General features: G+C 33.3%; 1 protein-coding gene across 4 annotated transcripts in view; it reads left to right on the forward strand.

Annotated features, from left to right (window-relative positions):
* LOC101894875 (teneurin-a) overlaps positions 1 to 26827 on the forward strand; it is a 568898-nt gene that overhangs the window by 523825 nt on the left and 18246 nt on the right. For all 4 annotated transcript variants that reach the window (XM_059129381.1, XM_059129382.1, XM_059129383.1 and 1 more), the window contains 4 exons: positions 3335 to 3502; positions 3604 to 3799; positions 6346 to 7724; positions 11952 to 12457. In XM_059129381.1, coding sequence (XP_058985364.1) covers positions 3335 to 3502; positions 3604 to 3799; positions 6346 to 7724; positions 11952 to 12457 — 2249 coding nt within the window. The remainder of the gene's footprint in view (positions 1 to 3334; positions 3503 to 3603; positions 3800 to 6345; positions 7725 to 11951; positions 12458 to 26827) is intronic.

Consider the following 26827-nt stretch of genomic DNA (forward strand, 5'->3'; position numbering starts at 1 on the left):
ATTGCTTTGCATTTTTTCTTCATTTGACATTCCAAAGTTTATATATATTTTTTTTTATTTTAAATTTTTATAGAACAAAAATTGAGCCCATGCATTTATCAATAAATTTATTTTTGAAAAAAAAATCTGGGAAAATCCCAAAATCCTTGGTCCACTTCCTTATTAACGGTATACTGCCCCATTGTGTGAATATCAAAAAAAAAAAAAAAAAAAAAAAAAAAAAAAACGGTAACCATTTTTAAAAGCATGATTCTTTTGATTTTCATTCATGTTAAAGTCATAAACTTTGATACATTTTAAGCTTGCTGAAAGCCTCAAAACACAATAGCTTATAAAATAATAAAAAACACATACAATACTATACAAAGCGCACACCTACTACAACAGCAGAGGTATAACAAAAATACCCCACTACAAACAATATCTCGAAACAGGGCAAAGTATCACAGAGTCAATGCATGTGTATGCGAGTATGTGTGCATGAATATAGAAAGTACAATACGTGTCATAAAACTTATAATTATAACATGCAGCTCTACTCTTAATTTGTTGTTGCCGTTCGAAACACGAAACTCTGTTCATAGGTGATGCCAAAGATAATGGACTTTACAAATGTTAAATACACTTTTTTTTCGTATACAAATGTATTTGGTGGTATAATTTTTGAAAAAAAAAAAAAAAATAACTGAAATTGGTTGAAAGTGAGTGAGATTTGAGTGCTAGATAACAAAGAGAAAATTACCCGATGTCATGAATGTTCTGATGACCTGTTGGTGGGCAATTGTGGTAAACTATTTCATTTTTATAAAAACGTTTAAGAAAAATTTTAAATTTTTAAACTATATTTTTGGAAATCACTAATTTGCGGTTTTGGGAGACTAGGACAGTCTCATTAGGACGTATATCAATATATCTTTACCCTCAAATAAAAAAATGGCAAATTAAAAAAAGATTCCCTCGTATATCTTTATGTCTTCACTAAGGTATTTTGAAGGACTCAGTTACAGTTCCTTATATTATCAGAAGAGCACAGATTTTGTGAGAAATCCCATTTTTTTTTCTTAAAGTAGTTGAATTAAAATGAAATCTTTAATGACAAAAAGTATGATTTCACAAAGAAAATCAAGTTTTAATTACTGCCCATTGAGCGGTGCTCATATGGTAGTGCAGACCTTTGGTATAGATTTTAAATTGAAAAGTCGAAAAAAAATTAAAAATTTACAAACGTTTTTTTAATAATATTTCAGGTTTTTTTTTTCGTTAGTCATCAATTTTCATGGAAGCCCAAAAGTAGGCAACGACTTTAGTTATTTAGCATATTTTCTCTGCTAAAAAGAGAGGCTTGATTTGCTCGTTATTATTTGCTAGCGAGCAGGAGTGCTAGAATTGTGGTAGTTTCATGTAGAGATTACTCTCATAGACAAATGAAGATATAGACAACGAAAAGTTAGTTTTGTCTTTTTATCCAGGTGGCTCTCATCATGTTTTGCATAGTCAACATACTGATTTACGTGTTCAACCCACTCGACTTCGAAAACACATTTTATCGTTTTTCAAGAATTTTACTTGATTATTCCGGAATTTTTTGATGTCGTCACATAATTTTTACATTTATTTTATTATGGAACAATTGCCAACCGACAAATATCCTACAGTTTTTGTTATTTTTAACGTTTTAGAATTGAGTGACTTCAATATTCCCACTCAAACCCCTGAAACGATATTGACGACATCTGCTGATTCGATTTTTTTCGAAGATAAACGGTGAGAGCATTTCGTTGTCTATATTTTTATTTGTCTATGTTACTCTTCGATCTTTTGTTCTTTGAGAGAACTCTCGTCCGTCGCTCCTGTTTGAAAAAATTAGAGTGGCATTCGAATCGCTCGAAATTGAGTAACAGTTTGAAAACTCGAATGAAAACAAGTGAAAAACAATTATTTAGCTTGGTGATTTGAATGTGTCTGTGAACTGTGGCCGAGGGTAGATTTTTTCAGAAAAGACAAAAACAACAAAAGCAACAGCAATATCATTGACTTCGTTGGTACAGAGTTACGACAACGCTATTTAACGTATTTGGCTTTCTTTAATTTGCAGCTGTAAATTGAGAAAAATACACACGGATACAAATACAACCACGGATGACAAACTTTAAAAGTCCACTCGACAAGAGTAGACATGGCTCGATTTTGAACAAATTTTGGTTCCACTCCACAACGAGCAAAACATCTTCGTTCTTATTCGAGCGACATCGAAAAATAGAGTATGCTTCATTTTTATACTCCCAGGAGTGCTCACGATCGAATTCGAGTTGAGAGTAAAACTCTTTCGAAAAAAGAAAAAAAAAAGATCATACATTATTTTTCAATATCGCTCGAATAAGAGCCAGACCACGTGGCTCGTTGTAGAGAGGAACTAAAACTTTCAAAAATCGAGCAAATTCTACTATTTTCGAGTAGGTTTTTACTCTGTCAATAAAAATAGTAATAAATCAGAGAAGAGGCCATAGAATTTGATATAGAGTTTTGACGATTTAAATTTTGAATTTTCCACATCAAAGGATCTTACGATGAAGATTTCTATTACAATTCTACACAAAGATTATAGAATTTCTCTTGATTAAAATTCTATCTGATATAGGTCCTATTTACGATTTTATTTTTTTTTTTTTTTTTGATTTAAAATGAATTTATATATTCTCAACATATTAATACATTTTAAATCCTAAAAAAATCGTAAATAGGACCTTGAGGATAAGGCTCTTGTCTATCGGATTCTATGACTTTCCACAAGAAATACTAAAAAATATGTATTAATTCGAATTCAATGGTAAAAGTCGATCCATAAAGGCTTGATTTTTGTGCAATTTTTATGAAATCGTTTCATAATTGTTGGAGTTATCTTTAATTGCAAAATTTTCCAGAAAATGGGGTCATTACAAAGAAAAACAACTCGACTTTCGAACCGAAAACTGTTTTTTTCCCAATCAGTTTAGGGCGACCTTTCGTTGGATAGAAAAATATACAAACTTCGTTTTTGGGTTGTAGATAAAAATAGAAATTCAAAATTTGATTTTTACGAATTACTTGCTCATTTTAATTCGATTTATTTCGGTCATAGGCTTTATCTAGACAAAAATCTTACTTCAAATTTAAAATTCGAAAACGAGTTCCTAGTTTATTACTATTCGAGTTATGTTCAATTGGCATCAAACATGCCTCTTTGAGAAAATCAAATCAAATTTAAATGTTTACAAATTAAGTTGAATATATCCGAAAAATAATCCAAATTATCTTTTCAAAATACTAAAAATTGTTTTTCTTTTTAATTTTCCAGGTTCGATGTTTTGGTCAATGGTGGTGGTGCTGTTACCTTGCAATTCCAACGTTCACCATTCCGTCCATTAACACGCACCGTATTTGTGCCATGGAATCGTATTGTGGTTTTGCCTCCCGTGCAAATGCAGCTTAGCGATGAAGATGATAGTGCCAATAGAAATATTAAGTAAGCATAAATCTCATTTTTTCAAAATAACAAAAAAATACTAATTAATCATAATCATATTTTCATTTTCCACAAACAACCAAAAAATCCAACATCCACAGAGTGGCTCCCTTAAATCCAGCCTTGACCTTCCTCAATTCCATTCTATATCATTTCTCGGATGAGCCCACAACGGATGCCCATAAACTGTGCATGGAACATGATCATGAAGAGCTGAAGCCACAATTGATAAGTACATGGATGCCAAATGGCATTGGAGCAATGCCCGGTAAACGTGTCATATTCGCCGAGACCCAGGTGAGTGTGTGAGCGCCCAATTGCAATAGTAGTAGTAGTTGAAGTAATTAATTTAAATATGAAAATTTTCCTAATTACCTTCATTTGTGTGATGAGAGTTTTTGGTAACAATTTTAATAGTTTGCAATTTGAAGCGAGAGCATACTTAAGTGTTACAAACGACGACGACTCCGATGCCGAAGTGTTTGTTGTTGGGTCACGTTTTGGCAATGAAATGACTGACTGACGGACGGACGGACGCACAAAATGAACAAAGTATCCCACAAAAAAGAGAAGCTTTTCCGGTATGCTTGCTATAACAATACCTTGGGGTCCTTTTAATAAATCTTTGTTGTTGGCCCTGTGTTGCATGAAGTATAGTTGTAGAACGGACTAGAGAAAGTGTTGCTGCAAAAAGGGTGGTGGTAGCAAGTTTTATGCAAAACTAACATTTTCGTGTCCACCATTTTCCCAAAGTTTTAAGGTTTTTTTTCTTTTTTTCGGTGAGCTAAAGTCCATGGTGTTTGGTTGTATATTTATTGCCGTTGTTGTAAATCGTGCCCATTACCTTGTGACCTCAAGTACCAGAAACACCCCTTGCCAACACCACACCTTGCTGTGTGTGTGTGTTCTACTTGTTTTTGCCATTGTAAAACGTTAAATGCCTTAAGCTTCCTGTACTCTTGCATTTTATTATGTCCTTTTTGGTAGGGCTTTTTTTTTCCTTCCACTCTCATTGTCCCATCCCTATTGTTAATGCCATTAAATATTTTGCATTATTTATGCTAAAACTGTAACTCATGCAGGTACGTGTTGCTTATTTTTTATTTATTTTTATTATTTTTTTTGCTGATCCTGCTACTCTCGGGGTTTTTTTCTATTGTAGCTTTGCTACTCACATTACCTTGGCTGACACCATCTGCAGCTTTGACTGGGTTTTAATTAAATTACTATTTGCCTTATAGTTCAATTTGCCTTATAGTTGGTGTTGTTGTTGTTGCTGCTGCTGTCACTGCTATCATGTGAGCCAATACACCCGAACCTTGTACAGAGCAGCAAAGCTGGGGATCAGTGCTTATATAAACAGATTTTTACTTTCATTAAATAGAAATTACAGTCTTGGGAACTATTGACCTACACTTCAAAGTGAAATCCTTAAGACTCTCTCTCGCTCCCTGTCTCTGTGCGATTGTGTGTGCGCAAAGTGCATAGGAAACTTAAGAAGGATAAATGAAAACAGAAGGTTGATTAGGGCACAAAAATGCATTGCACTGCTGTGTAATGGTAATTTGCGAAATGAATTTAAGAAGGAAAACTAATTTAAAGGGTGGAAAACAAAAAAATCAGGAGATTTTAAGGAATTTTATTTTTTCTTAATAAATAAGGGACATTTTTATGTTTTTTACTTTAAATGAGAATATGTGAGAATGGGTTCATTTAGTATTTTTCTGGTATCAGTAACTACTTACAAATCGGCCTATGAACTCCTTATTTAACAATGGACCTGTCATCGAAATTATTCAAGCTCAAAGAAATTAAGATAAAGCTAAAGCCATTCAAAAATATGTCCAAGAACCTTGCCATAACTAAAATCAGGGGGTATGTTTACAGGGTGAGATAAAAAAATTGCAAAAAATTAAACGCAATATTTTTTATTTGTTTTTTTTTTTAATTCAATTGAATGAAAGCACAAAAAGTTGGAAATAGCATCACATTTTAAAATAAGTTTAGATTTGTTCGAATTAGTCACATTCGGGCGAATTATGGCCTTCAAACGGCCAATGAAAACGGTCACACGCTGCCTGAATGTTGCTCTGCGCTATTTTGACCCATTCCCATCAAAGTGCTTGCTTGGGGTGATCGACACTTTGGTATTTTTTAGTGCCAACCTTGCTTTCCAAAATACTCCAGACACACATATTCGGCATTTATTCTGATGCCACGGTCGATAAATACGAGCGGAGAACGACCATCGGCTGTTATGGCGGCCCACACCATCACCATGACCGGCGTTTGAGTTCTGGTGGCCAACCGAAGGTTCACATTTTCAGCTGACCTCTTTGGCAAGTAAACACGATCATTTTGTTTCCTTACGAACTGCTGAACAATGAATGTTTTCTCATCGGAGAAAACCAAATTCGACGGTTCACCACTTTCGGCCAATCGAAGTAACTCTTTAGCTCTTTTGAGTCTATTTTGTTCCTGTTGCGTTATAAGTTCTTGCACTTTTTGGATTTTCAATGGCTTTAAACCGAGCTATTGAAAAATATATTTGCAGAATGGAATATTGCGATAGGTTCAGCTCACGAGCCATTTTTCGGCCACTGCGACGCTCGTTTCGATCAAGTCGCTTCTTTACTCTTCAAACAATTCTTTTTTTAACGTAGGTTGAAATTGCTCTTTTTTTGGTTTCCGCTTCCAAATTGTTACCAGTTTTTTTGTATGTCTTTGATAATTTGAAATGCTCTCAAAGGCCATCGTAGATCTTATTGAAATTGTCATTCATATTTACTCTACAAACATAAAACAAATACATATTTACACATATTTCTTTTCCCTTTCCGCAGATTGTTCAAGAGTCTATACAAATTCCCGGTTCCGATTTGCATTTAACATATCAATCCTCGCAAGCATCGGGCTATTTGAGTATAGTTCGTATGCGTTTGACGTCGGAGAAGATACCCAAGACACTGACCCATGTTCATGTGGGTGTTGAAATCGAAGGTTCTTTACATATCAAGACATATGAGGCTGATCCAAATTTGATACACACATTTGCCTGGAATAAACGCAACGTTTATAGGCAAAAGGTCTACGGTGTTACCATTGCCCGCATATCGGTGGGTTATCAACATTCCACATGCGACACTCCGGTATGGATCACCCAAACTGCCAAGTTACAAGGTTATGATGTCGATATTTCCGATATTGGTGGTTGGGGTTTGGATATCCATCATCATTATAATTTCCATGAGGGCATTTTACAGAAGGGTGATGGCAGTACATTGCACATGAAAGAATATCCTCGCACGGTAAAAGTGGTGATGGGAACTGGTCTACAGAGGCCGCTGAATTGCCCAGATCATTGTAATGGTATTGCCAAGGATGCGAAACTTTTGACACCCATTGCATTGGCATCGGGTCCCGATGGTAGTCTCTATGTGGGCGATTTCAATTTGGTGCGTCGCATTACCCCCGATGGCAAAGTTTATACCATTCTACAGCTGAGTGCCACCCAAGTGTCATATCAATATTATTTGGCTGTCTCACCGGCTGATGGACATTTATATATCTCCGATCCGGAAAGACATCAAATTCTACGTTTATTGCGTTTGGAAAAAGTCAAAGATCCCGCCATCAACAGTGAACCAGTTGTGGGTTCCGGACAACGTTGCATACCCGGTGATGAGGGTAATTGTGGTGATGGTGGTCCAGCTTTACAGGCCAGACTTTCACATCCCAAAGGTTTGGCCATTGCCGCTGATCGCACTATGTACATTGCTGATGGCACCAATATTCGAGCTGTGGATCCTAAGGGTATCATACACACACTGATTGGACATCATGGTCACCACAATCACTGGAGTCCGGCACCATGTACCGGTACCCTTATGGCTAATCAGGCACAATTACAATGGCCCACCGGTTTGGCTTTGAGTCCGCTGGATGGTTCTCTACATTTCATCGATGATCGTTTGGTGTTGCGCCTAACATCGGACATGAAGATACGCGTCGTGGCTGGTACACCTCTGCATTGCAACAACAATGGTCAGGATAAATCGAATAAAACGGCTGATAATGTTTTGGGCACCGTATTGGCCATGGCTTTCTCACCATTTGGAGATCTCTATATTGCCGATAGTGATTCGCGACGTATTAATTCGATACGTGTTGTTGATACATCTGGAAATATGCGTTATTTTGCTGGCAAACAAGAGAATACGGGGTAAGTATAAAGTTTTCGTTGTGAAATTGAAAAATTTTGGAAAGATTTTAGTTAAATGAATTTTGAATGTAAACCTATTACATTTTTTTTTGAAAAAATAAACAACCTAAAAGTAGGCACCACTTAATAAAATGCTGAATTTTAAATTTTATATTTCCTTAAAAAAAAACACTTAAAGTTGGTACCAGCTTTTAAAAAATGGATTTTAAATGTGAATTTATTACACATTTCAAAAACTCCTTAAAGTAGGCACCACTTTTTTTTAAAAAAATACAACAAATTTCCCTTGAGTAGACACCACTTATTACGCATCCCAAAAACCCTTAAAGTAGGCATCACTTTTTAAAAACATGAATTTTAAATGTAATCTTTTTTTAAGGAATGAATATTTTTTAACTTTTGGAAAAGAAAGAATTTTAAATGTGAACATAATACAAATTTCAAAAACCCCTAAAGTAGACACTTATTTTTGAAAACAAAATTCCTTTTTATGACATTAACTCAGTTTCAATTTAACCCTTAACGTAGGCATCACTTTTTGAAAACATGAATTTTAAATGTAATCTTTTTAAGGAGTGAATATTTTTTATCTTTTGGAAAAGAAAGAATTTTAAATGTGAACATAATACAAATTTCAAAAACCCCTAAAGACACTACTTTTTAGAAAAAAAATTCCTTTTTATGACCTTAACTCAGTTTCCATTTAATGATATATACTTAAATATTTTATGCTTCCTCAAGCATTTTTATAAATTATTCAATTTTTTTTCCTGGGCTTGGCAATTAAATTATTTGTAAAGTGCCACATTTCATTCAAGCCCCCCAAAAAAATTAAATTGTCTACCACACAAACATTCACACACCGTTTTTCGTGTCAATGTCCTAGCAAAAGTTAACAGCTCATTTTCTTCCTTGTTCGCCATCGTGCTCTCTCTCTCTCTCTCTCTCTGTCCGTCTCTTCCCCGTTTTTGTGGCTATATGTACGGTGTGGCATCAAAATTTTTTGGGGCTGTTGTACTTTGCAAGTGTTTTTATCAGCAAATTTTTTTTGTTTGTTCAGCAACAGAAACAGCGTCAGCTGTAGTTGTAAATCGTTGCAGACCAAGCAACAGAGACAATCAGCCAACCAGCCGGCAAAACTTGATGTCGCTGCTGTAATTTTTCGTTGTTTTTGTGTTCTTTTTTGGAAATATGCCTCTCAGGGACTACAACATAATCATCCAAAATCATCAAGCTTTTTTTGTGGGTTGGTGTTGTCCCGGACAGATAGTTTCAAACACTTCATCTGCTAAAACGGTGGCATTACATCTTGCATTCGTTCATATCAGAACGGCATGCCTTGTCTTACCTCATCCAGTGCCGCGACATAAATGTCCCAGACTTCAGAAGAGTATGAAATATATCATCTGTTGTCCTCCATCACTACCAGGGATGATAGTTGGCAACATTGTCGTACAATTTTTTTATTTCTGTTTTTTTTTTAGTGTCACATCCATTTGAACTACCAAAAAAGTGTTTAATTTTAGTGTTTTTTTTTTCTTCATCCTGCAAGTCCTTGCCTCATGTTCTCCTATGTATGAGTGTGGAGGAATTTCTATTTTTATCTAACATAGTTTAACTGTCTGTTTGCATTCTAGACAAATGTTTGTCTGTCCGGTCTTTGCTCTTTCGGCCCGGTTTTTTCCCATTTCATTCATTTTATCTGGATATATTTTGTTTTGTTGCAATGAACATAGATTTTAACGCCTGACTGAAAGTCCCAACCAAAAAAAAGGGGAGAAACATAATAGGAAGCAAAACAATATAGGAGATAAACAAAATGTGATATTTTTAATCTGTCGCTTGATGTTTGCCAACTTGTTAATTTTTTCTCTTCTCTTTACACCCTTTTTTTACACTGAGGTTAAAGATTTAAAATCAGAAATATAATTCTTGAAAGTTGTGCATATTTTTAGGCTTAATTCTCCACCACTTTAAGTGGAAAATTTTTACCAAAATTCTTTTGTACGCCTGAAAATTGGTTGCAGTTTTTTCATCTCCCCCTTTTAATTTAGTTCTGTACAGTTCTACTCTATATTATTATTTTGTAGTAGGGTTTGTACGTTATATAGTTTGTTGGGAGCGCCTAGAAGTATGCTATAAAAAGTTAAAATGGAAAAAAATTCTCAATAGGTTTCAATATTCAAGTTTCAAAATCGAAAATATTCCAAACCACTGTTCGTTTTTTATTTGGGCTAATGTTTCTAGTGCCGACCTCTCATGGCTTGAGGGCATAGAACAAAATTTCCTCGCTATTTTTGGGTAAAATTTTGTTCTCAGGTCCTTTTTCCATTTGGCCCCTTGTTCCATTTGGCCCATTATTTTTGTTGTTTTCCCCGTCAAAAAAAAAAAAAAAAAACAAGTAAAAACGATGTAAGTTCGGCCGGGCCGAACTTTTAATTGGTACAAATTTGGCAATTTCCAAAAAATAAAACCCGTTAAAAATTCTGTTAAAATCATAAAAATACCGAATGCTTATACGACGACGTGGGCCTGCATAGGCAACTTTTGTCATAAATTATTACAATATTTAAATGCGAAACTTGAAGAGAAATCTGTTTATAATGTAGCTAAAATCATCAAAATACCGAATATGGGGGGTACCGTTATATGGGGGCTATACGAAGACGTGGACCTGCACAGACAATTTTCTGGCATGGGCTGAAGCATCCATTACGAACTTCACATGCGAAATTTGAAACAATCCCGGTAAATAATGTCGCTAAAATCATCAAAATACCGAATATCGGGGGGATACCGTTATATGGGGGCTATATGAAGACGTGGACCTACATGGCACATTTTTTGACTTTGGATGTAGTATCCATTACGAACTTCAAATACCAAATTTGAAACGATTCCGGTAAACAATGTCGCTAAAATCATCAAAATACCGAATATCGGGGGTACCGTTATATGGGGCTATATGAGGACGTGGACCTACATGGCACATTTTTTGTCTTTGGATGTAGTATCCATTACGAACTTCAAATACCAAATTTGAAACGATTCCGGTAAACAATGTCGCTAAAATCATCAAAATACCGAATATCGGGGGGTACAGTTATATGGGGGCTACACGAAGACGTGGACCTGCACAGATAATTTTCTGTCTTATGCTGTAGTATCCGTTACGAACTTCAAATGCCAAATTTGAAATAATTCCGGTGAATAATGTCGCTAAAATCATCAAAATACCGAATATCGGGAGGTACCGTTATATGGGGGCTATATGATAACTTGGACCTACATGGCCCATTTACGAACTTAACCTGCCTACTGGGAAAATATACATGTGTGCAAAATTTTAGCCTTCTATCTCAATTTGTTCGAAAGATAGCGTGATTACAACAGACAGACAGACGGACAGACAGACAGACAGACAGACAGACAGACACACAGACAGACAGACGGACATAGCTAAATCGTCTTAGAATTTTACGCTGATCAAGAATATATATACTTTGTTGGGTCTGACATGAGTATTTCGAGGAGTTACAAACGGAATGACAAAATTAATATACCCTCCAAAGTATGGTGGAGGGTATAAAAAAAAACCATTCCAAAAATAAAGCATTGCAAAAAACTAACCTCTTGCTGACTTTTTGTCATTTTCTCCCGACATTCCTTGTCGGTGTATTTTTTTACTTTTGTGCAACTTAACCGCAAAAGTTATCTTTGCAACTAACAGGTATGCAGACAACAAAAATATTTTCTAAACAAAAGAAATGGAAAATAAACCCTGAAAAAAAAACAAACGTGCAACAAACCAAACGCTTCCAGATAAAACATTTTATACAATTTCCTCTAAATGATATAACTAAACGCTCTAACGATTTCATTTTTGCCTGTTAAATTTCCGGGAATAAACTAAAATAGTTTAGTTTGAAACTTTATTTAACAGGCGGATATATACGGTTTACATTTAAAATTCAATTTATTTTAATCTGTCTAGCCCCTAAACATGACGACATACGTAGGTGTTTGTATGTATGTATGTATATTTATCGGTTTTTGTATTGTAAGTTTTGTCGCTCTGACAATATTTGTAACTAATGGCATTTTTCCTACTCTCTTTCTCTCTCTCTCTCTCGTTATGCAACCAACGAACGAACGAACGTTCGTTTTGTACACGTTTTGATTTTGCAATTTTAACAAAACGCACACCATCCAACTCCCAACTGACAGAGCCTTAACATGTGACTGCACAAATGGTGCTGGCCTCAATGCTTCGACATCCGGCTTTAATTCAAATAACCCTGGTGGCAACTCCTATTCAACGACCAGCAATCCCACAAATCGCAACAATGGTGCTGGTGGCGGCAGTGGTGGCACCACGCCCACTACACCAGCCGGCAGCGGAAACGGAAATGGCGGTTTCAATGGCAATTCGGCGTCTAGTGCGGCCACTGGCAGCAATGGCGGTTGCATTTGTTCGCCTACTTCAGGATTAGCTGGCATTGTGGCTGGTAATCTTATGTCAACTGGTCCCACAACAACTACCACTGTATTGCTGGGTGCCAAAACAACAACATCTGCCGGTGGTCTGGGCGCTATATTGGGTTCGGCGGGTACCCTTAACGATGATGGTACACTGAGTAATGCTGAGACACTGTTGTCGTCGAATGCCCGTTTCCAGGCAATATCTGCCATAGCGGTTGCCCAGGATGGTGTAATTAATGTGGCCGATCAAGGTAAGTTGTTTAGTTTGTAGTTATAGTAGTATGCAGGTGTTGGTGTGTGTGTATGTGTGTGAATTATGAAGTGCATTTATGCGTATAATTCCACACATAATGATGGCGAGTTAATTAAGAAGCGGGTTTCTCGAGAGAGACTCAAAAGAATGGGAAGATAAGCCAGCAAACTATTGAAAAAGGCTTAAATTATTTGGTTGGCCGGACCTGTTATCCAGCTACAGAGATAACTTGAGAAAAAAAGTTCAACTTTGGCTAACATCAGGGACACCAAATTCAATTTTTAATTTAAAAATTCTTATAATCGGATAAAAAAGTATGAACGCTTAAAATATTGCTGTTAACTACGAGTATTATTCTGGTCGTAATATTAACCCTCAAATAGGTATTTTTGATACGTTTTTTCAATATATGGTAATAACTCCCTATAAACGGAAATGTAGGAAATCAAAATGGTCAGTCAATTTTACTATGGGTCCCAGAATATGTGAAAATTCTAAATATTTCTTAAATGCCAGAACTTCACTAATTTCAACCACATATTCAAGGGTTAAAGCCGTTATTCATGTGAGTTTATGCCATATTCTCATAAAAAGAATCATTTTAGAGGGATGACTCCAAAGAAAAAAATATTCCCCATCAAATTTCATTAGGAGTCACCACAGAAAATAAATCTCAATTTCCATTACATATATAGAGAAAAAGTTGGGAACAATATTGCCTGTTATTAATTAATACGAAAAACTCATTTTAGGGCTTAAGCCGTATTTCTGTCGATTTTATGCAAAATTCTCCTTCAAAACATAACCTTAGAGGTATAACTCCAAGGAAAAAAATAATGCTTATCGAATTATACTATTAGTCCACAAAGAAAAGAAACCAGGTTTATATCAAGAACAAGTTTGGAACAATGTAGCCTGGAATTAATTAATATTAAAAACACATTTGAGGGTTCAAGAGTTTATGCCAAATTCTACTATCAAGCATCATTACAGAAGTTCGACATCAAAGACAAAAACATTCTCCATCAAATTTCACTATGAGCCACCAAAGAAAAGAAATCTCAATTTCCATTATTTATCAGGAAAAAATGTGCAACAAAGTTGACCAAAAAAATATGAGAAAATAATTGTTAATTTTTTTAATCATTTTTTCTCGTCCTTTTTTGGAGTCGATGCCTGAAAGTAGCACAAAATTTCATTTTACACAGAAAAAGTTAAAGGAAAAAATATTCTACATTAAATTGCACTATGAATCTCAGAATAAGCCACATACCTAGGTCTAACAGTTTTAAAGAAAAAATTACAAAATTATGTGTTTCTGTTTTTAGTTGTAATTTAACATGATTACAATCTATGTCACAATCTTCCTTAATGCCTCATTTTTTGCGGAAGTTGTCAAAGGGAGAAGTGTTGTAGATCAAATTTCACTATAAGTTTCGAAACAAAAGAAATTGGTATACTCAATATGTACCATAGAAGCATACCACCAATTGTCGTTAAAAAAATAATTTTCGACAAATTTGGCACTTTTCCAAATTTGCTGCAAATTTTCTGATATTTATACAAACTTTCACTATAAATCTCAGAATAAATTATATATCTAGAAGAAAATTACATTCGGCATTCAAAAATTTCAAGATAAAATAAAGTGTTTTTCTTATTTATGTGTTTGATTTCTCCACCAATTGTCGTTAAAAAATAATTTTCCACAAATTTGACACTTTCCAAATTTGGATCAAATTTTCCGATGTTTACACAAAATGTTATTATAAATCTCAGAAAAAATATATATCTTGAAGAAAATTACATTTGACTTTTAAAAATTTTAAGATAAAATAAAGTGTTTTTCGTTTTTTATTGCTTATTTAACACGTCTCCAATCTAAGTGAAAATCCTCTCAAAATTTAATTTTTTGGAGAAAATTATCAAAGAAAGAAATATTCTAAATCAAATAACCGAACTGTATAAGAATATCACCAACTTTGTTTAAAAAAAGCCCCCTCTCAAACATTACCATATTTCTGCACTAATAAATAAACGTTATTTTTATAAAAACAAAAAATGTTTTCGAAAAATTTAGAACCTTTCAAATTTGTATCAAATTTTCTGACATTTTCAGTCTTGGTTATGGAAAACACCAAATGGATTTAACAGTGTGAGCGAGTTCGGATTCACAGGTCAAAATTTATAAGCCATTTATGTAGCCTTGAAGATAAACAGAGCTACCCCAATATTTTGAGATATTTGAGAATATTAAAAAGATGGGCCATTCAGTCAATTTATTTTTATTGTCCCCATATATTTATATTTACTAAAAATTATGTGGATAAATTGAAAAAAAGTCGTACCATTTACCATAGGTGGGCCTTGAAAAATTTGATCCACAAGTCCCATTATAAGACCAAATATTATCTTCCTAGACTTGGATACGAATATTATTTTGAAAGCTTCGTTCGAATTTAGTTAAAAAAAACTTAAATTAATCCCCAAAATTAATAAAAAGCCGCCCCTAGTCCCATTATCATAGCAAAGCCTTAAACTATTATTCCTTTTGATTTGACATTTATTGTTCTAGAATTGTAATCCAAAATGAATAGAAATTCATAAGAAAAGAACTGGCCTGGGGCAAAGATTTTCTGTTGAAATTACTTTTCACACTTGTTTTCTATTGAATACTCGCCCCTATTAAAAGGGAAATAAAACAAAATGGGTATATTTCTACCACTTTACTTATTACATTCTTCAAGGCTTTGGGAAATTTTTTGCGAGAAACAAAACTCTAATTAAGATACTGCAAACTAAAAAAAATTAAATACCGCAAACCATGGAGATGGAAAAATCTTTCATTTCTCTCAAAAAAAAGCTTGGCAGAAAATTATTTCCTTTTGTATGAAGCAGAAAAAAAATCAAGAAACCCCACCCCTCCTCTGGCCAAATCGAAAAAAGGCAGCAAAGAAATCCAAAGAAAACCACAAAAATATAGCCCTTAGCTTTATACAAATAAAATCCAAGCAGGCAATGATTTGGAAAACAATAATATTCTCATATTATTGGAGCATGAAAACGAATATCGAAATCGATTTCACACACAACATACAAACACATACATTGCTTCTTTTTTGGTTTTTGCAAATATTTCTTCACACACAACACTCACACGCAAACATGGTATGAGAAAGGCCGAAACAGTGGAAGGAGCTATAGAAACCGTTTATGACAATTGTAATGATTATTATCGTACCATTATTATACCAAAAAAAAAAAAAAAAAAAAAAAAAAAAAAACAACACACACACTTGAGTTGCCATTTGTCGCAAGTCAATTGAGCGGAAGAAGTGCTGGCTGAATGTGGGCTTAAGAAAACAATAATAAAACGAAAATGGGAAAAAATTATTAATAATAAAATAAAGGGGGTACATTAAATACAAATATATATTTTTTTGTTTGAGGTTGTTCCACATCACATCTATACATATGTATTTATTTTAAGTATGTCATTCTTTGAAATACTTTATTTTTTTTCTAAATTTAGCTTTGTTTCTGTGCAACTGTGTGCGTCCACCTTTACATCCTGTTTCCTTCAAATGTTTTCCGGCCCTAAGTATGGTTGTTAACATTAACAAAACAAATTTCAGGGGGTTGCAAGGGATGTATAAAAACTTGTGCTTCCTTGTGATTCGTGTTTTTTTTCTTCTGTTGTCATCTATGACATTTAGAATAAATGCTAATATATGCATATGTTACGGGTTTGTCTCTTTGTTATGGTGTTTTCAATGAAATATGCCACTTCTAACTACACACAAACATACACCCATACACTCTCATTCGTATGGAGAAGACAGAATCATTAGCTTTTTTCACTTTTGGCACAAAGTGCCAATTTACTTTTACTGACAAAATGCTAACGGAAGTCAAATACGAACTTCCGACATAGTCACACGCTCACACACGACCGACCCTCATCTATGTCTATATATACATATATATATAGAGAGAGGAAAACAAGTTTGTTTTTCCTTCCTCCCAACAAACTACCAGGTCTCTGAGAAAAATTCTATTACCTCTTAGTTCTGCTAGGGTAGCAAACACAAAGGAGAAATATTTTCTAGTCGTGTCTGTGTGTGTGTGTCAGTGTTACTTCCTCAATATGTTGCAAAATGCTGATTATTACAATTTTTGCCTACGAACGAACACACCATCAAAAGACCATAGAAAGCTATTTGCCATATTCCTGTTATTTCTTTTGTCGCCTTTTCTCAGGGTGTGAAAAAGGCCATAGAATCACCATAAATTGCTTAACAAATTTGACTAGGTTGTTTTTTTTTGTCATCACATCTTGAAAATAACGGCAATTCGTGTGATTTTTAGTGACAGCCAATAAGTAGACATTAGTTTGTTACATTAATGGCTCCCCAAAGTATGCTTTTGTTATTGTCAATGGCAATTAATATATATGTGAGGGGCTTAAAAGTCTCTATTGAAGTTTAAGAGGGAAGATAACAAAGTATATTTTTGGTAGGGACTTTTTTCGTATTTGTGTTGCATATTTTTAGGATGAAATGTATTTAAGACACCATACACGATTTAATAAGTTATCCAAGTTACTTTAGGCGTTTGTCTGGCGAAGAGCGAACTTTCTTACTTGTGGCGAATTTATACATAATTTTAGTTTGAAGATTTTGGGCAGCGCCTAGAAGTATGCTCCTAAAATATTATAAACATTTATGAAAAAGTCAGATTACACATGAGAACTAAACTAGCCTTTAACTCCCAACAGAAAGAGGATCTAGCGTTATGATCGACTAGGATATGGGCGAAACGTCCAATTTTTTGTGCTTTGTGACCGCTATCAGGTTGGTCATTATTCCCATTTTAAAGAAGAGAAACCACCCTTTTTTTTAAATATAGTTAATCCTATTTTAAGGACTTTTGGTCGGGATGGAAGATTTCCATCCCTGGAGTAATTAAAAAGCTGCAATAAATTTATTTCTGCCTTTAAAATGTTCAAAATCTAAAGTACAGCATACTTTTAGGGCAAACCTTTCCAAATAAAAAATTATAATATTAAATCTGCTCAGGGTATAAGTATTTATGGCTTTTTGTTTTGGGTAATACGTTGTAAACTTAATATTTTTCTTCGGTTTTCATAGCATACTTTAAGGCGCTTTCCAATTTTATTCTAAAAAATGTATTAAACAATTTATTTTTGGTATGAGTATAGTATAAGGATATTACATATAATATATGTTTATTAGTTCTTTGGAGCGCCTAAAAGTATGCTATAATTTTTTTTTTCAAATTTAGCCATATTTTCCACATAACTCCTAAATGTAGGCATTTCGATGCCCCTAGCCTCATTTTTACAATCAAACTGTTTAAATGTAACTTTTTTTATGGTCAAAGGTATAAACAATTTTAAGGCGATCTTATTTTCTAAAACACCTTGCCCCTTAAATTATATTGTCCTTTTCAGAATGCCGTAATAATTTATTGAATTAAAAATGAAATACCTTAAAACTAATTTTCTTCTTGGTTACTTTGGTGACGTCGAAGGCCATTCCAGCGCCCCATACCTTATCAGACCAAACAACAGCAATAAATATCTTGATAAATTACTTAACAATTTGTTTTTGTTCGCATTTGGCTGGGCAGCTTAGCAACTCGCCATTTACATTGTTGTTGCTTTTTCTTTTTTGTTCTTGTAATTCAAGACCAAGTTGTACGGCATTGATTTTGCCTTATCCTACACAAAAGCCAAAGGAGCAAGGCAAACTATGGCATCCATTTAAAAAGAAGGTATAAATTTGTGCTTATTATCCTAGCTTTTCTAATTAGATAAGCAACTCAATGTAATTAATAAATGTCTGGCCATGGGTTTTTTTTTTGTAGTTGTTGCTGTTCAGTATTTTATCCGTTCTAGACCTTGTGGAATGAATTCGCATGGGTTTTGCCAACCTTATGGCCCGGGACAAAGTATACGAAGAGTAGATGAACTGTACCTTGAACTGGCATCAACAATGATGTTGAGCTTGTTCTGCTGGGTAAATCATTTGGGCACACAAAAAAAAGTTGAAAAAGAAGCAGAAGCAGAAAAATCAATAACAAGTAATTAATCAAGTTACTTAGCAGCACATGTTTAAGTTTTATGCCAGCCATCCAGCCAACCAATAAGGTATGAAAGGCAAAGGGCATTAAACAACACCTAGAGTAATGCTTTAGAAGATAATATGGCTTTAGGTCGGATACAGCACTAAAAATCCAAAACTGCAAGTCAATGGCGAATAGTGAAGACCGAGAAATTTTCAAATCAATCTTATTACTTGAAAGTTGTTGGCAGCGTTATTAATTAAACGTTTTTTTTCTTTCCACTTCTTTGCCGTCGATATGTGTGATTTGTTATTTTTCAACAGCTTGGAATTAAGTACCTGAATGCCATTAGTTTTTCATAAATTTGCGGAGCAAATGAAATGGATGAGAATGAGCTCGGGAATCTATTCGAATCTTACAGAAATTAAGAAGAGGAATTAAAGTATAATTATGGAAAATATCATATTTCACTGAAAAAATTACGAAATATAAGCTACAGCAATGATGCATCTAATTAAAATTTGAAGCATACTTTTAGGCTTTCAATTATTTTTTTAATTGTCCCAAGAGCATGGATGCATGGAAAAGGCATGAAAGGATAAGCTGGGATTTCTGTTAGGTCATTGCGATAATAGTCTCCCAAATAATCCTTATAAAATCATAGAATATTTTAAGGATCAATTTATAAATTGAATAGTCCTCTAATTAGGTTGCTAGACCCTTATTTTATTTTCCTAGTCCTGGGTGTAAAGACATAAAATGCTCAGAATGACAAGCTGAAATTTCTACAACGTCAAATAGCATATTTTTAGGCTTCAAATCAATAGTTTTAAGACAATGTTACTATATGTCTTATCCGGACTCACTGAAGTTGAAATGACATACTGAAATGTCTGTCAGGTCTTTACAAAAGTAATTTATAGTAATTTACAAAAGTAAGCTTATAGTAATTTACAAAAGTAAGCCTATAGTAGAAATCACTGCATACTTTTAGGCTTGCAAGTAATTTTTTGTATTATCTTATAATTTGGTTGTATACTTTTATTTCATTTTGCTAGCTCTAGGGGCCAGGTCATATAGACGTTAAAACGATCTAATTGAATTTCTCTGAGGTCATTACTATAAAATAGTAGCACTATTTTAGGCTTTCAAATAATTTTATATAGTCTTAGGTTGCTAGTTTTTTTTTTTTTTTAATTTTTGCAGTTTCCAGGAAAAAGGAAGAATATACTTTGAGAATACATGCTAGAATTAATGTTAGCTCATTACCATACCTACATATAGCCTACATGTAGGCTTTTCATTATTGTCAGGATTTCAAATCATTTTTTGTTAAATCTCAGTTGCTAGACATTAGTTTAATTTTCCTAGGTCTGGGAGCAAGAAAGTATATATTTTGAGAAGACAAGCTGGAATTTATGCCAGCTCATTACCATAAAATCGTAGCATACATTTAGGCTTTCCATTAGTTTTTTTATTGTCTCAGAACTAAATTGCTAGGCTTTACTTAGGCATTTAGAACTTTAAACTTTATGAGATAATTTTCATAGAGACATCACATTAATCTGCTTTAGTCCCATAGAGGCCAGTAAAATTACTCATTACCCACTTAAAATTGGGGTTTCCAACCCACTATTTTTACACAGAAAAATCAAACAAAGTATGTGGTTTTTCTAAAAATAATAAAATTAATAAATAATTATTTCTTATATTTTTTAACTATTAAAGTAAATTCTGGCTCCATCTCCAAGTCTCCATCCGCTGCTGGAATTAAACACACTATATTCTGAAATATAGTTAAACACACTAAACACTATACTTCTGTGTCAAGCCAGGTTTTTGAAGCCCTTAAACTATATTCACACCTTATAGTTTATATTTGCGAAGCATCGAGGTCAAAAGTCATAATTTAGCAATCGAACTCGCAGACTCTGAGCCTCGTTAACTCATTAATTGGTAATGGAAGACATAAAATGTTCCTTCTATAGATTAACATCTCAATACCTATTACCATGTAATTCAAGTGGCTTCCAAAGGTCTATGGAGATAATCAATCATATTTATTATTTAGATTGTAATTTAGGAAACCTGACCAAATTTCATTAAATAATTTTAAAGCATAACTTAAGACTCCCCCAAAATTGTTCCCACCATCGCCATAGCATAATTTCAAAAGTTAAATTGCTTCTCTTTCATACCCGTCCCCAATACGCCATTTAAATTATTATAGAGCATACTTTTAGGCTCACAACCACCAAACAGCGCCTTTTGTTTTACATTTGCCAATCGTTGGCAATTTTTATCAGCAACAGCATAAAAAATAATTTATATTCAAGTGAAAAACAATTATTTTCGCCATGTTCAAGCGATTTTTTTTTTTCGTCCTAGGCTATAGCTATCTGCCACATGCAAAAAAAAAAACGAAACAGGCTATCCGAAATCTAGACCAACCACAATTTTCCACTTGTTTACTATTAGTTGCCTTTTTTGTGTTTTTGTTATTATTTGTTGTTTCTTTTACTTTCTTGCGAATTTTCATTGTTTTTGTTTTCTTTTGAATTGCCACTAAAACTATTGTGTATGGCGCTGTGCCGCGCTGTTCTGTGCAGGACCGTGTTGTGTACTTGCGGTTATTATTGTTGTATATCATAGTTATAGTTGTTGCTGTTCATTTTTTTTCTTGGTTCTTCTTCTTCTTGTTACCATAATTTATGTTGACTGTTTGTTACTATTATCTTTGGTTCTTTTTTTATTGTTGCTACATTGTTGGCTGTATTTATTTTCGTAATGTTCTTTTTCTCTCTGTGTATTTGGTATTTTCATTATTTTTCATTTTAGCCAACCAACCACCCCCTCTCCCCACTACAGCCTGATGAAAATGAAGTAGGTTATGTGTGGTGTGGCATGGTAGTGGTGGTTCTAGTGTTGTTGCACCATATCTGCCCAGCCAGCCAGCCAGCGCAGGGCAACAAAATGATTATTGTGCTCTTTTCGCCGCCAATTGTTCTCATTGTCGTCCTTTAGCTCCTTTTTGCTATTGTTGCACATTGAACAACAACGAAGAAGAAAAATTGTTGTTGCCCTAGCTGGGCCTGCTGTTATTTTTTTTTTAGCCGTCGTCAGCACAGTTTAGTGTTTAGGGATTTTGTGTTTGTTACATTCTTAACGGTTGGTGGTGTTAGTTTCATTCTTGTTTGTGTTTTTCTTTTTTTCATTTCTTCGTCATATTATAGGATCCAGACCCCCGATGTGGCGTTGCCTGGTATTATCCATATTCATTGGGAATGTTGTAGTTTTGTATTTTCCTTTTTTGGATTATTTATTAAAGAAGTGGAAAAAAATAGTATTGAGAGAAAAAAATCACCAGTACATTGACTCTTCGTGTTACTTGTCTTTGCTAGATTTTGTTTTGTCTGTTTCTGTGTTGTTTTTTTTTTTCTTTAATTCTTAATGGCGGATTTCCGCATTTGTAATTGTGATCTAAATTTATAAAAGATTGCAATAAAAAAAGCGGAATAAGGGGAAAAATAAGAAATAGATATATATATTTATGAATTATTAAAAGGAATCTTAAATAACGGGGGAAATTTGCGGATGATATTTAAAATTTAAGAAAAAAATTTTGAGGTAGTTTTGAGTTTTTTTCTTTTAGAACAAAATAATAATAATAATGATAATAATAATAATAATAATAATAATAATAATAATAATAATAATAATAATAATAATAATAATAATAATAATAATAATAATAATAATAATAAAATAAAAAAAAATGAAGCAGATTTTTTGCTTAATTAGGTTATGTCCACTTTTGCATCGGATCTTATTTTAGCGAGATGATTTAAATTAAATACAGAGCGTTTACAATTTAACGAGATTCGCGTTTATTTAAACTTTTGATCATTTAAGGGTACAGAACTGATGCAAATATATTCATTTTATTCTAGATCTTGAAATGTGGGAGATTTGATTCTCCCTTTTGCGTGCAGTTATGGGACAACATTGTCATGCTAGGAACACAATTGGAGCGAACGACGAATTTTTTCGCGGCGTATGTTCGTCGTCAAAAATAAAACACATATGTGTATATGGAAGTGCACACAATCACGGCACCGGCGAAAATTTCGTCGGTCGCCGCGAACTCAATTAGCTTTATTTCTATTTCATACGCCGGAGTTAATTCTTGTAGTAATCCGAGTATTAAAAAAAACACAAGTTTATTCGTTGGTTGCTCAAAAATTACTCCTCTTTATTGAAAACAATAATTAAAAATGAAAGTTACGATTATAAACTTATTTAAAGTGAAAATTGCAATAACTGCATTTTGACAATTTATAAAATTATTAGTAATTCTATAGCTGGTAGCCTGTTTACAATTCTTTGAAATTTAAATATATGCTTATTTAACAATTCTTTTATTGAACAATTCTTTATTTTACAGTTCTTTTTCGGTCTGTTGAACTATTTAAAATTCTTACTAATTTTATATGTAGCAATTCATACGGTTATTGACTTATTAGCAATTCTTAATAATTTTTATTATTTATTTGCTTGATTTAACCTTGGTGGCTTTGTAGGTGCTTGTGTTAATGTTGTTGTTGTTGATGTTGTTTCTGTAACTCCTCCCCCCTTAGTATGGAGCGATGGCCAAAAGAATTGATGGTCAGAAGCGACAACAGTATTGGCGGGAAGTTCATTTACCACTAATTTTGTCTTCTGTTTCATTATATAGGTGAAAATTACAATTCCAATTATTAACATTAAAGTTCCATAATTTATGTGTCTGTGAAGTTCTGTATTGTTTGATAACTCTTCGATGGCTAACTTATTTTCTAGATGGTACTCTTTGAGTTTAGGTATATTTAAAGTTTCTATTGTAGACAAAGGTTTTATGTTTATTTCTGTGGGTAGTTTTACAATAAAATCGTCCCAATATATGTTTGGGTTATCTTCGTAGATAATTCCGTTAATAATAACATTACAGTTTTTAAAATTTATTAATAAGTTGCCTTCAATATTATGTTTTTCGGAGTTACATGATGTTTTCATTTCTGTGGGCGGTAAATTTTTTATTAACACAAGTCCTTGTTCAGGTTGTGATATTTCTGTAATTTGGCCTATATCATTGAGATTACAATTAGCTTCTAAATTACTTATGATTTTTCCAAAGCATGAAGAATTTTCCATAGTTTCTTGTAGTGAACTTTCTTTACAATAATATATGTTTTCGATTTTCTTACATAAATTTTCGAAATATTGAATTTTATTATTATTATAAATTGTGTAAGGTTTTATAACTATTTCTTTTGTTTTATTAATTGGTATAGGAATTGTATGGGAAATTGTGTAATTGGTTAATGGGATGTGGGGAATTTGAATGTTAAAAACGATATTGGTATCATTGTAAAATGCCTGTAATTGTAAGAGTTCATATAAATGTTCTGTTGTATCAATTTTAATTGACTGATTCTCTAAATTGTTCCCTATTTCTTCTAACTCTTGCGTATTTAATATCATCTTGGGTATAATTCCGAGGCTAGACAATGTCATCGCTTCAGAAACATCTTTAATATGATTTGTCAGTAAATCAATGTGGAAATTAATCTGATTTAAATACTGCATATCATTTATAAGTCTTGAGTTGGAATTTATGCTATTTTGAGAATTCTTTATTAACTCTACTATTATATCTTGTTCTTTATTTATGTGGTCTGTGATATTTTCTATTCTTTCAATGATTCTAGTACTAAGTATATTCTGTTTACTGGTTTCAGTTTGTAATTTATTTGTTAGATTAAATATAGCCTGGTTAATACGGAGAGCATCATTATCGTCCATATTACCTGTGATAAATTTAACTGCTGAACCTATACCATTAAATAATCCTCTTTTCCTGCGGTATTTAGGAGTTATTGAATTCAATTTATCCTTAAGGTCTTTAAGTTTAAATTTTGTTACCTTTAAGGAATCTCTGTTGTAATATGTGGGAGTAAATTGTTTGACAGATTCCTCAATTTTCATGACATTATCCTTATAAGAATCTAATTTTATTATATGTATAAGGTTGATATAGTCAATTATTGTTTTAGCAGTTCCCAGTTTTATTTGTAATAATCCCTGGGTGTCTTTTAAATTGTGTATCTCCAGTGTTTGTGTGTGTATCATGGGTATTAATCTGAAATAAAAGATTATGAAAATTGTTTTTTTCTTATTTTTGATTTGTGAAGTTTCGTGTTTTGTGTAGTAAGTAATGTTGCTTTGTTGTTTTGTTTCACTTTGTGCCTAGAAAATCTCGGTGTTAATTTGTTTCTCCTACATTCCTTCCTGTATATATAGTTATCTACATCATAATTTAGTGGATCTTGTCTGTCTGCATTAAGTTTTTCTATGCGTTTGTCCGTGTCGGTTTCCAATTTTTCCTTAATAGATTCGTAGAGTTGTGTTCGAAATTGATTAATTTTAGAAAGATATTCGTGTTCATTGTTAAATGTAATTTGACGGTTAATTTTATAGGTTCTTCCATAGAAAAGTTCGAAAGGTGTAATTTTAGTAGAAGAATGTATTGCGTTATTATAGGTTATAAGAACTTCTGTTAGGATGTCGTCATGATCCATTTCTAACTTTTTTTCTTTAATTTTCTCGACTATTAATCTGTAAGTTTCAGTTAATGTTGAATGGAGTCTTTCTACGGGGGAATTGCTAGAAGATTGTTGAAAAGATGTAAAGTGTAGGTCAATTTGGTATTGCTGACAAAAGTCTTTAAATATGTTTGATGTGAATTCGGTTCCTTGGTCACAAACTATTTTGTTAGGTATGCCATGCAGGCTAAGAAAATGTTTTAAAGATTTAATAACGCAAAGGCTGTTTCTCGCTGTTAGAGTATATGCTGCGGCGAATTTGGAAAATTTGTCTATAATGGTTAAAATATTTTTGCTGTTAATCGTGTAAATGTCTATATGTATTATATCTAATGGTTTTACAGGTGTGGGAGGTTTTTCAAACTTATTCTTCGGAGGATGTCTATCATATTTTAGTCTTTGGCATGAAGTACAATTATTTATTGTTTGAGCTATCTTTGATTTCATGTATGGAAAGTAATATTCGCGTTTTAGGTGGTCATAGGTTTCTTGTATGCCTCTGTGATTATTGTTTTCGTGATAGTCTTGAATGATTTTATCCTGATTATCGTTTTCTTTTATGTCCTTTACTATTTCAGTACACCTAACTAAACGAAAAATTTTGCTTTGTGCAAAATGTTTGGAATATACATTTTGAATAATGCGAAAAGTTTCATTATCTGTAAAAATTGCCGTGGTTTTATTGGGCGCTAGATGATTTTTAAAAATTTGTGTTATAATTTCCTCTGTATAATTGGGGTATGTAAATGTTTTTCTATATTTGTTTTTAAAAACTACTTCTTGTTTTATGTGAGAATTAGAGTTTCCTGTCTTAAATAATGTTTGTAAATTAAAATCATTTATTGGTTTTTCCGAAATCGGAATACCATCATCGCAGTTTTCCTCTGCAGAGTGAATAGTACTACCAGAAGTGGCTTGATTTGACGTTGTATCAAATGCATTTATGTTTAGATTGACTGATGTGTCAGTCTTTATGCGACTAAGGGCATCGGCGTTTGTGTTTAGTTTGCCTTTTTTGTATATAATTTCATAATCGAATTCTTCTAATTTCAGTCGCCATCTTATTAATTTAGAGTTTGGCTCTTTCAGGCTCATAATCCATGTGAGTGGTTTATGATCTGTTATGATTCTGAACTGGTGACCAAATAGGTATGGTCGAAAATATTTTGTAGCCCAAACTATGGCTAAGAGCTCTTTTTCTATTGTTGAGTAATTGATTTCCGATGTCGTGAGTGTGCGACTTGCGTAACAAATCGGTTTGTCGTTCCCTATAGGTCCTTGCGAAAGAATGGCTCCTAGCGCAAAATTACTTGCGTCTGTCGTAAGATTGAAAGGCTTAGAAAAATCTGGATATTGTAAGATAGGGTCATTTACCAAGAGTTGTTTACAAATTTCAAACGTTTTTTTATAGTTATCGTCGACTATAACAGTTTTATTTTTCTTCAGACAAGCTGTAAATGGCTTTGTTATTTTGGCAAAGTCTTTAATAAATTTACGGTAATAACCTAGTAGACCTAAAAACGATTTTATTTCTTTTTGATTTGTGGGTATAGGAAAGTTTTGGATCGCCTTTATTTTGTCAGGATTTGGTTTTACTCCTTCTGTGGTCACTAAATGGCCCAAAAATGCGCATTCCTTAT

The sequence above is a fragment of the Musca domestica genome, unplaced genomic scaffold (genome assembly GCF_030504385.1).
Source record: "Musca domestica strain aabys unplaced genomic scaffold, Musca_domestica.polishedcontigs.V.1.1 60, whole genome shotgun sequence".
Lineage (NCBI taxonomy): Eukaryota > Metazoa > Arthropoda > Insecta > Diptera > Muscidae > Musca > Musca domestica.